General features: G+C 41.1%; 2 protein-coding genes across 3 annotated transcripts in view; one reads left to right on the top strand and one right to left on the bottom strand.

The window, feature by feature from the left end:
* Positions 1-272: 272 nt before the first annotated feature.
* Positions 273-8,231, top strand: elk3 (ETS transcription factor ELK3). Its single transcript, XM_008401464.3, has 5 exons — positions 273-499; positions 3,653-3,887; positions 3,978-4,682; positions 5,617-5,739; positions 6,496-8,231. Exons 2-5 carry the CDS (start codon positions 3,681-3,683, stop codon positions 6,589-6,591), a joined length of 1,131 nt encoding a protein of 376 aa, XP_008399686.1. The 5' UTR covers positions 273-499; positions 3,653-3,680; the 3' UTR covers positions 6,592-8,231.
* Positions 8,014-11,637, bottom strand: part of cdk17 (cyclin dependent kinase 17) — a 43,428-nt gene continuing 39,804 nt past the window's right edge. For both annotated transcript variants that reach the window (XM_008401462.3, XM_008401463.3), the window contains one exon: positions 8,014-11,483. In XM_008401462.3, the coding sequence (XP_008399684.1) occupies positions 11,443-11,483 (41 nt within the window). In that variant the 3' untranslated portion in view covers positions 8,014-11,442. The remainder of the gene's footprint in view (positions 11,484-11,637) is intronic.

The following is an 11,637-nucleotide window of genomic DNA, read 5'->3' as shown; positions in this document are numbered from 1 at the left end:
TGAGCTCTCTCTCTCTGTGTGTGTGTGTGTGTGTGTGTGTGTGTGTGTGTGTGTGTGTGTGTGTGTGTGTGTGTGTAATAGTAGGATTACACTGTCAGTGTGTACAACGTCTAGTTGTGTGATTTGCACGAGCGTCCGTGCGCATGCATGTGTAGGTGTGTGCAAGAGAGAGAGTGGTTTAAGGGGCGTGTTTATAGGAAATAGAGATTTTTGCGTGTGTGTGTGTGGGTGTGTGTGTGTTTACACAGACGGGAATACTGCTCCAGAGGAAGTGCGCTCGTTCTCCGTCTGCGCGTCCCGACTTCCTGCTCTGAGGCAGGAGAGAGAAAAGCTGCGGATCCGCTTTCAGACAGCGGGGCAGCAGCAGCAGCAGCAGCAGCAGCAGCAGCAGCAGCTGGAGCCCCGACACAACACACACGCTGTGCTTTAAGAGCCAAACTCCCACGACACGCGCGGACAGACGCACAGAGAGAGAGGAGCCGCGGCGGTTCACAGCTGGGTAGGTGCCAACTTTCCTTCCGTCTCCAACTTTCTCAAAGTTACCTAAAGGCAGCATCGAAGTGAACTAAAAAAAAAACTAAAAAAAAAAACTAAAAACTTGTGATTCGTTCAAAAATCATTTCTGAGCACAGAAAGTGCAAATCCACACCGCCAACCTGAAAAGCGCGAAAAAAAAAGAGAGAGAAGACGTGCGTAAATTGTTAAAGCCGTGCGTAAAAATATGTAAAAGGTTTCCCCAATCAAACAGCGTTCTTATGCGTGACACTATCACAGATTTAAAGGGGGGATCTAGAATGAGGTCGGTGTGACAATTGGTGAGGGAAGGGAAGTAAAAATGAGCCGTGGCTCCTTTAAAACCTGCTAGTAGATTTTCTGGTTTGTCTGGACCTCGCAGACTAATTGCCATGCGCTTCCGGATAGAAGCTGGCAGCAGACAACATCTTGAAAATGAGTCACCGACTGCCGCAAAACAAAGAGACGTTTGAGTTCCAGCAGAGCCCCCTTTACTCCCCCCTTACTCAGTTTTTTTTTTTTTTTAATCAGAGCGGAGGAAATGGAAGGAGAGTCATGGTTTGGGTTCTTCCTGCTGACCTGAACAGAAACAGAGAGGAAACGGGCTCAAACAGTGGGCTTTTATTTTGAAATCAAATCTTAAAACATTTGCTTTAACAGATCAAATAATTTGCTAATGTCAGCACACCAGTGTTCGATCCCACTGGTTATTTTAGCAGAAGTATGATGAAATCTGAAAAGTGTGGCATGCATTTCTATTCAATCTCTTTTACTCTGGTACTCCTAAGACGAAAACAAAACAAAAAAAAAAGTAGTAGTGCATCCAGTTGCCTCATGATTGAAAAGATGAAAAAGAAGGCGTTTTGGTCAGATGGTTAAAGTTTTGGGCGACATGGAATCAACCAGAATAATTCGTCATTATGGAGTACGGTGGTGGCAGTGTCATGCTGTCAGGATGCTTTTTCATTTTTTTCAAGTGATGCTAAATACAATGTGGTTCTTGCAAGACTTAGAAAAGTTCAACTGGTAACATTCCAGTTCTGAAAGTTTTCCCAAAATGTGTACAAGCACACGCGTGTGTGTGTGTGCTCTTAAAAAAAACCTTCTACATCTGCTGGGTGTTGTAAGAACTGAGCTCTAAAAACAAACAGCGAATGTGTGCGCTTGTTCCCGGTGCTTCCCACCGACAGGAAGTCCTGGACAGCCTCTCACCGGGAATGACGCCCCTGAAGCTGAATGACAGGAAGTCCTCCTGTAGACAGTTAGACATCACCGCGGTTCCTCTGTCACCTCACACACACACACACACACACGCACACGCACACACACACACACACACACAGCAGCACACATTCAAACAGGAAATAGGAAGCGAGAACTCGGTCAGTTGTGTGCTTGCGAGGCTGGTGGGTCATTGTTTTGTACTTTCCCCTCGTTTTTGTCCTGCTGCTTGGTTTCCTTTCACAAAGACAAACAGATTCACAAACAGTCATTTCTCATATTTCCACCGCTGCTGTACAATATGTTGTTCTTATGAAGGCAGGCGGAGCTACAGTTCTCAGAGCGCGCACAGGAACAGACACACACACACACAAACACACACACAGGCAGTCAGCGGTTTCCAGGTAAACACGTCGGTTAGGGCCACGCTTGTCTTGGCAGAAGGGTCACTAACCACATCCTGTTTTATCACCATGGAAACATCTGAAAGCCATGTGACGTATGGAGCTTTCTCACCGACTCAGTCAATATGAAACTGTACTGAAGGAGGAAAAGCCTGCCAGCCGCTGTGAGCAACAATTATTACAATTTGTTGTTCCACTCAGTTCCGTGCAAAATGTTAATAATCTTTTAGACTCTTTCACATTTTTCAATAACAACCTTTGATGTATTTGAGTTGATTTTTGTATTGTAATATTGAAAATGGGGCACCCTTATGTATTCAGCCTCCTCCTCATCCCCTATGGTGGTGGCAGCATCATGCTGTGGGACTGCTTAATTTATCTGTGGAAGTTGATCAGAGACGGATGGGAACATGAGGGGAAAACCCTCCTCCCAATAAAATCAAGTCTGTGGTTGTAATAAAAAATGTAAAAAAAAAAGTTTAGGGGAGTAAGAATTACGTTTACAAGGCACGGTATCGGTAGTTACAATCCAACAGGGGTCATACCAGCTGTTACAACCTGTGGAAGGAAGTAGCAAAACCGCATGCCACCATGTCTGCGTGTAGTGACATGTGGCAAACATAAGCCCTTCAGTAACAGAACCCAGAGGACATGCACGAACATTTTTGCTCTTATGCTTACTTTAATTTCTCTAGAGCTGCTAACTTGAAGAGCACTGCTAATTTTAGCACGCTTTAGCTTTCACATGGTTATTTGTGGTTATCTCCACGCAAATGTATCTTAAAAGATAATTGTTGAAAAATTGCTTTTGCCATCAAAATTAATGGCAAAAATTTTTCAACAAAGAATTTCAAACAATACATTAGTTACAATTGTTTTTGAGACTCTTTAGCTTCTGTAACTTCTTTAGACCTGCTCAGGATCTCTTTCTTTTAAATTCTGATGGTGCTAATGTTGTCACCATCTACTGGAGTCGAGTAAAGCCTCCACCTTTTTAAATTCAATTCCCAAAGCTTGTGTAGATCTAGACATTTTTAAAAACAGGAAAATCCTTCCTGAGCTGTGCATCCAACCCCTCTGTCTAAATGCTTGAACGAGTTTAGCTCTTAGCTTAACCAGCTAAATTTTGCTAGCTAGTGAAATTAAAGTAGCTAGCTTAATTACCTAAATCAAGTTAGGTAAGGTAGCTAAATTAAGCCAGTTAGCTAAATTAAGCTAGCTAGCTAAGTACATCCTAATCAGCTAAATTTAGCTTATTAACTTAGCTAAATTTACCATATTAAGCTATCTAAGTTAAGGTAGATAGCTTAGTTAGATAAATTATACTCGGTACATGAAGGTAGATAGCCAAAGTAAGCTAGCTACTTAGATTAAGCTAGCTAATAATAATAATAATAATAATAATATTAACAATAATAGTCCAAATTTTATACCACAAACAACCAAAGCTGGTATGACAATAAAAAGAATCCTAGAGTCCTTGGATCCTAACTCGGTGCTTGTCTAATTCCCAGTTGCAGAAGCCCCGGTGCCTGTGCCGTCATGGAGAGCTCCATCACCCTCTGGCAGTTCCTGCTCCAGCTGCTGCTCGACCAGAGCCACAAACATCTCATCTGCTGGACGTCTAACGATGGAGAGTTCAAACTGCTCAAGTCTGAGGAGGTGGCCAAACTGTGGGGGCTGCGAAAGAACAAGACCAACATGAACTACGACAAGCTGAGTAGGGCGCTGCGCTACTACTACGACAAAGTATGCGCATGTGAACTACAACACAAACAAAACTACTATAAAATGGAGGTTTATGTTGACACCTTTGGGTTTTTTCTTCTCTATTTGCAGAACATCATCAAGAAGGTGATTGGTCAAAAGTTTGTCTACAAGTTTGTCTCATTCCCTGAGATTCTGAAGATGGACCCTGCAGTTGTGGAGTCGGGTCGCAGTGGCGAGGAGGTTGGGGGGACGACGTCAGAACCTGAAGCTGAAGAGGAGGATCGGACTGACAGAAACCAGTATCGCCACTCCAACTTATACTCCTCTTTCACCATCAGCTCCCTGCAGCATGCTTTAGAACAGCAACGGCCAATCAAGAAAGAACCCAGATGCGAAGAAAGCTCCTCCGTCATCCGGTTCGTAACCAACGGCGGCCACTCGTCCCTTCCTCCAACACCACCTCCATCCACGACAGACAGCCCAAATTCCTCCGTGCTGTCTCCTCGGTTGGCCAGCTCTTCGTCCCCATCCCAAAGCCCCGCCCACATACGGGCAAGGGGGCAGAGCCTTAGCGCAGATACTGAAGATTTCGAATACAGTGCTCAACCTTTAAACTTGTCATCTGGTCAGAGGGAAAGAGAGAAGCTACGGTGCACACGAACACCAGAGAGGAGGGGGTTGGCCAACAGTAACCCTTTAAAAGGCAGAAAACCCAAAGGCTTGGAAATCTCTGCCTCTCCTCTTCTCCTGACAGGAAGTGACCTCGTCTCCATTGCCCTCAACAGCCCGGCGCTGCCCTCTGGGTCTCTTACCCCCGCCTTTCTGACCACACAGGTATGAATCAACATTATACAGCCAGTAACACCACCAAACCTCCCCAAACTTCCCCTGGAAGCACAGTCTGTAATAGGTAACAGGCAGAGGAGAGGAAGGAGACATTTCTGATGCGGAAAGTCAGACAGGGAGGGGACGGAGAGAGGTGAGCGGAAAGAAAAGGAGGAGGGGAGGGAGGACCGAGGAGGTTTCTAAGTGAACCCATATGTTCTTGACGCTCCTGATTCACTGGCAGCAGCTCGCTGACCAAAACAGGACAGACTGACTACATTCAGGCCCTCAACTGACATTCTTATCCAGACTGAGTAATCATATACTGCTGTGTGTAAATCACTGACAGAAACCAAAGGAAGTGGAGGCTGAACTCATTACTCAATATGTCAATGGTAACACCTACTCCTTTTGGTAACCAGAACCCCTTCCCTAGCAAACCAACAGGAAGTACGTTTACAGAGATTTGATACTTTCTTTGAAATTTGTCCCCATTTGCTTTAAAACCAAATCCAAAATAAAGGTCCTTGTAGTGCCATGGAAACCAACTCAGATAAACCAACAAGACCATCAAACCACCTAAAACGAAATGTTAAAAATAGCTGAAAGAAAATGAACAGAATTACCTAATGACATTACAAGAAATGGTCTGACTGATGAATGACTAATAACTGACAAGGAGCTTCATAACTATTTACAGGATGAGTGAGGAGGAACTTTGTGGCATTTAAGGCATGCTAGGAAATCTAGGTATGAAATTAGCCTGAGAAAGAATTAGTTCCTTCATTTGAGTAAAGTTTCAGATGAAAATCTGTTTTTGCAGCTTTTATGATTGAAGAAGCTATAAATTGGTCGTCATTGCCAGAATTAACCATCTTCTCCATACTCTATGTGGATTATTTTCCTTTGTCAGATTTTTTTCTGTATTTCCCTGACCTTTCAGACTCCATCTGGTCTGTTGCTAACTCCCAGTCCTCTGCTGTCCAACATCCATTTCTGGTCCGGTCTGAGTCCGGTGGGACCTCTGAGCCCAGCCCAACTGCAGAGCCATGCCCAACTCTTCCAGGTAATCTTCCTTTCTTGTGTTTGAGGCGATATCCTTCAACGGATGCCTGGTTTTCCTAAACACCCCTGGGTTCAGCTTAGTCAGAAATACCCACATCACCTGACTCAACCCCTTCAGCTCATATACTGGTAGCTAGTCAACTGTATTTTAAACCTTGTAATTTGTATAGAACCAAGATAACCCAAATTCCTCTTTGTTGTCAAAATGTTATTCATTTGTCTGCCGTCATAAAACCCAAACATTTACGAGGCCCACATGCATCTACAGTATCTTTACCCGAGACCCAAAGTTTGTGGGTATTCAACCAAAGCCGAAATCATAAAGTTAACAGTGCTTGACCTTCGGAGATGACGCCATGCATATGTTGCGTATTGATGGGAAGTTGGTTAACCATCAAAGCTATTCCAGCACTAATAATAGTCAATGGGCTATAAGCATACTTGTTTATGAGTCGGTACCCTTTGAACTGTAGCTGAGGTTGAAGTGGACTTCAAATAAACCAAACACACCATAAAGGGACTCTGCCAGCAAATCAAGTCTAGAGGATATTGCCAAGTACATGAATTTCTTTCAAAGACTTCTCTCAAAAAAAGGCAGAAACTTTAATCCCCACACACTCCGACTTAATTTGTAATCACAAGCATGAACTGGTCGATGGTAGAGCGCTACTTGCTTCTGGCCAAAACACGTTTCACTAGAAAAACTTCATAAATTGCTAAAACAGTCTTTAATGTTTCCTATTGTGTACTTTACTAGTTCCCCACACTGATGAATGGAGCCATTCCCATTCCTCCTTCCAACGTGGACACGCCCTCTCCTCTGCTGCTCACGTCCAGCTCCCACAAGTCCTGATGCCAGCAGGAAGCTGGTTCCAGAGGGGCTGAGGACGGTCAGATCATCATCATCAAGGAGCAGACCATCCTAAAGCTTGGATGAAATTCAACCTGACTGAGTATACTTACAGCTGAGACTTCTACCTTCATTCCAGAAGAAACTGGAGCTCCACTCTGAGGATTTGCTCTCTAAGAAGAGCATAGTTTGGTTTGTATGTTTACTTCAGGGTCCCCATCGTACTTGTGGTAAAACATCTGACATGGCGTCAGTGTTCCGTGTCTCTCATCTCGTTTGATTGCCAGTCTCTGCCCAAATGTAGTAAAATCTCAGCAGAACACATCTTTTCTTTTGCCATCTTCTGTAGCCGTCGTAACTCCATGAATTTCTTTGCCTCGGATGTGAGGCATGTGCATTACAATTTAGAAGTAGAACTGTGAAAACTTCTCTCAGCCTTCGGAGACTAAATAAAACCAGAGTTCCCACGTCTAGACAGCACATTAAGGCTTTTGCTCTTTTGTGTATTCAAAAAGTTTTAAATGATCAAGTAAGTTATCAAAATGTGTTTGATAGCTTAAAACTTTATACTCACTAACAGGAACAATAGGTGCTAGTGGATATTATTGTCTTTGAGCAAGTTGATGTTTTCCCACCTTTTTGTAATCTTAAAGCTAAGCTAATTACTTTCTTCCATCCGTTCATCCATTTTCTTTACACCCTTGTCCCTTAGTGGGGTCGAGAGGGTACTAATTACTTTCTTGTACCTTACATTTAGAAATACGTTTTTTGCCCAAAAAACGGTTATTGGTTCCAAAAAAATATATACCTAAACAAGTTTATAATACAAAATAATTAGAAAATTAGAATCTAGCAACAACATCATGACGTTTTCTGTCACTTTTGAACGGATCTGGCATCTTTTTCTGTCACATTTAACTGCCAACAGTTTTTTAATGATCAGTTTCTCTTTCCTGGATACGGAAAGGCTCAGGATAAAATTTGATCGAACGCTGGAAAAAATAAAACTGGGCTACATGAGATGGGACCATAAGCGACTCCTAGCAAAGCATCTGCTAGCCAGAGTAAAAATGCAGCGCAAAATTGATGCACAATTTTCTATACTTTTTTTTATTTTTGCACTGTACTGTACTTTTAAGCAATCTTTGCTGTAGCTTTTATGATGAAAGATTTCTGTAAATGTGTCAAAAGCTTTATATCTTGGCCAAAACTGCACAAATAGCTTTTTTTGTAGCTGTGAAATTGCTCCTGTTTCTTTTTTATTTTTTAGGAAATATGACAGCAAATTATCCATGTTAGTTTCTTATTTTGTGTTTTTAAATAAATTACTTTCTTTAAAAAAAAAAAAAAAAAAAGTATTCTGGTTTCCAATGTGTTTACCTTGTTATTACCGTCGTTATTCAGAAAATGACTGTTACACACGCGTTTTATGAAACAAAGTTTTAAATTTTTTACTTCTGATGGTTATGAGAAATAAATAGTTCCAGTAAAAAGAGTCACATATCAACTGTTCACCGGCAGCTCAGTGTTTCAGAGAGTTTGAGTTGACAACACAGCAGGCCTTCCATGCATCAGGCACACACATATCCACACACACTCAGACGTAAAACATACAATTAAATCATCCGTTCATCTGAAAAAAAGTACAGTTTTACAATGATAAATATTAAGCCGTTTTAGAAATCTCCTTTCGTGCATGTTACTGCTGTTCATGTACAAAAAAAGTCACATTAGCAGAAACACAGTTTGCAGTTCACAGGGAAACGATCCTTAATTTGGATAAAGTGGAATATACACAAAAAAAATATGGAAAATTTAGATGTACATGGTTCCAATTTCCAACTTAAAAAGAACAGTAATACAGGAAATATACCATTAATATAATGACTTCCTGTTTACAGTATGTCATGTATGTACTTGATTGTGTAATCACAATATCTCAAATTAGGAGTGCATGTTTAAATCATTTAGATTAATAAGATTTGTATTGTTTACTGGATCATTGCACCATTACCTGCAATCTGTGTTTGATGTTAATATTACATTAATGATTTCAGATAAGTTTATCAAGCTTTTCCAGTGCTTCCAGCACTCTTCTAGCATGTGCTACCTAATCTGAAACAAAGAACACTAGTTTCGCTTAAACAAATCTTTTTCCTGTCACAAAATACAGTTTTCAGTCGGCCGCTGAACAAAAGAGCAACAAGAAAACTTCCCTCTGATCCCCCGACAACTTTCAGTTTTATCTGGATGTTTAATGCACTCCCAGTCTTTTATTTTTAATAAGCTTTTAATATTTTCTGATTTATTAGCAGTTTACCTTGCAAAGCTGTTAACATAAAATTTTTCCTGGTTATCTATTTAAACAAAAACCCTGCGGTTGCATTTTTGCCAAGCGTTCAACAAAACTTTGCTATATTTAAAGCCAACTGGCTAAGCTAACCTATAGCTTCAACTGCATAGTTATTCACACCAATGATGTATCTCTTAAGTCAAAAAGTATATATTCTTTTTTATACCAGAGATTGTAACATTTAAACACTGCTTATTGACCTAAATTTGTTTGAACGCATACCTCATCATGTATGTTTAGATTTAGCGCACAGCTAGCTTGCGCACCTAAAGTTAGCATAAAAAGAGAAATCTGCCAAAGCTAACCTAGCAGGGAAATTATGTTCACCACACATTTAATGACTGCCCGATAAAATTTCACAATGTAGATGTCAAAACAGAGTTTAGTTTTATAGGCAGAAAAGCGATAGCATTACATTAGCTCCTGCAAACTGTACTTTCAAAACTTGGCAAAACGACTACGGTTGTTATTTAATGATGGTCAACACGGTAAAAAACAAACCAATCTGACTCCAGGAATGCAATGAACATCAGTTGTCATGTAAGAAACATTCAGGGACATTTTCTTATTGCTACAGTAAACGTATTTAAAAGAGAGACTCGCCAACAGGTTTAATCATCTTTAGCATCACTGTCAGTTGCTAACAACACATCAGCAGTAAAGTCTTGAGTTTTAATCTCTGTGTTGTAAAAAAAAGCTGTGGCTCGACATGAAGTGGGAAATTGTTGCTTTTAGAGCATCCACATTGGTGCCGTTTTCCCAAGGAGAAGTCACGGAACACATCTTAATACTGTTGGGTAAACTCAGCCGTGTTGAGGCCCACTTCCCTGATGAAAACGAAACAGAAAAAAAATGCAAACGCTTGGAGTGCAGGGTAAAATTTCTGAATGTACAGTTGCATCGACGCTCTCGACATTCGAAAGGTTTGCAGGCTTATCCGAGCTTTTATCTCAGGTTCTGGTTTTTGTCATTACTCAACAACGCTGTCCAGTCGTCTCCCCAACAAGGCATGGGCTGGTCTCTGGTATGTTGCTGCACCAATGTTTCAAACAGCTACGGTTTCAAAAACTGCTTATTTTTGTGCCCATGAAAAATGAAAACCCAAATTAAGGAGCCAGGCCAACCAGTTTTCTTCTGTGTATGACAGACAGAGTAATGCAGCTCTGCGTCGTTTAACTCAATTAAACGAATCCGGATGTTTGTGATTTTCTCGACTGGAGCTATTTTTCAGACAAGCATGGTGTGGAAACCAAACATTTCTGTATTAAATTTACAGTTGGCAGGTCTGTAAAGCAGCAGGCTGCAGGCTACCGGAACAGATTAACCAGGTAATTAGATTTCGGTTTCTCTGCAAAGAGCAGAGTGTGTTTAATATTAAATTTAATGACCATTTATTCCATATTTGTATGAAAATAAAAATATGTTAAAGTAACATAACTGTAGCATATGAAGTAATAGTTCCTGCTGTTCCAAGTAAAAGAAAGATTATGTTAGAAAGTTTTCTTAACACAGGAATACCGTTTAGTTTTTAATCATGGTTATCATTGAGAATCACCAGCCCATGCCTATTTCCATTTTTTGTCTCCGTCAGATTTGGTCCTGTAGAATTACCAGAGTGAGCAGAAACCCAGCGGCTAAAACTGCTAGCTTCGCTCAGCCCTCAGCTGCCAGGCGCTATGCTCAGATTTTCAGTGGGACCCCAAAAGGCCATCGGGCCCTCAGAAAAACACAGTTCTTCTGAAACACATTTGGGGTGGGAAAAAAAATCTAAGATGGGAAATCCATCATCATCACCATCATCATCATCATCATCACCAGTCTCTCTCGTTCCCCTCAAAGCCAACACTGTCGTGTGCTGCAGCTTTTTGAAATGTAGAAACTTGTATAGATCAGTCACGGAAGCTCGAAGGAAAGAGAACAAAACAAAACGACAAAAAAAAACAAACAAAAAAAACAATCTCCAAATATACATGTACATATATACACATAAATATATATGTATAGATATACACAATGCATAAAAAGTTTGAAGAAACTGCAGCCGTTGCTCTGTAAGCACAATAATGAAACAACAACTTCATCACAGCGTCGACATCAACATCCGTTGAATTTCAAACTAAAAATACCAAAGAATTATAGTCAGGAGAAATAACAGTAACCTAAACAGACCGCTTAACTGTGCATGGCGTCTTCAGTTCACATCATGTGCACGAACACACACGTGTATACACACACACACACACATACATGTTATATAGTAGACAGTAGTAGTTTAGCAGCAAAATAAGTTAATCTCACACTCCAATAAATAAACAGTCTCCAAGCGTTTTGACTCAAAGTCAGTCATTCAGAGGATGTGTGTGTGTGTGTGTGTGTGTACGCGTGTGAGTGAGTCCAGGTGAGGGAGTGAGGAGAGACGCTCCTCAGGGAGGTGGGCTCATGCGAGGAGTTGCTGGGAGGTGCAGTGAAGCTGGCCGGCTGACCATCCTCTTCAGGAAACATTAGAAAAGCATGCTCTGCCTTCTGTTGATGTTGCCGTTACCTGGAACAATACAATACCCATGATGCCTTGGGCCTCATTACACCAAAATACAAGCACGTCGAAAAAAGTGAACATTGTGATTTTTTGGTCTCATTTCACAAATTTAAACCTGTTATATAAAGTAAAGTACTTTAAGCTATTATTTATTGTATTT

Source organism: Poecilia reticulata, chromosome 23 (genome assembly GCF_904066995.2).
Source record: "Poecilia reticulata chromosome 23, P_reticulata-male-v2, whole genome shotgun sequence".
Taxonomy (NCBI): Eukaryota; Metazoa; Chordata; class Actinopteri; order Cyprinodontiformes; family Poeciliidae; genus Poecilia; species Poecilia reticulata.
This window is presented reverse-complemented; position numbering and strand designations above follow the sequence as displayed.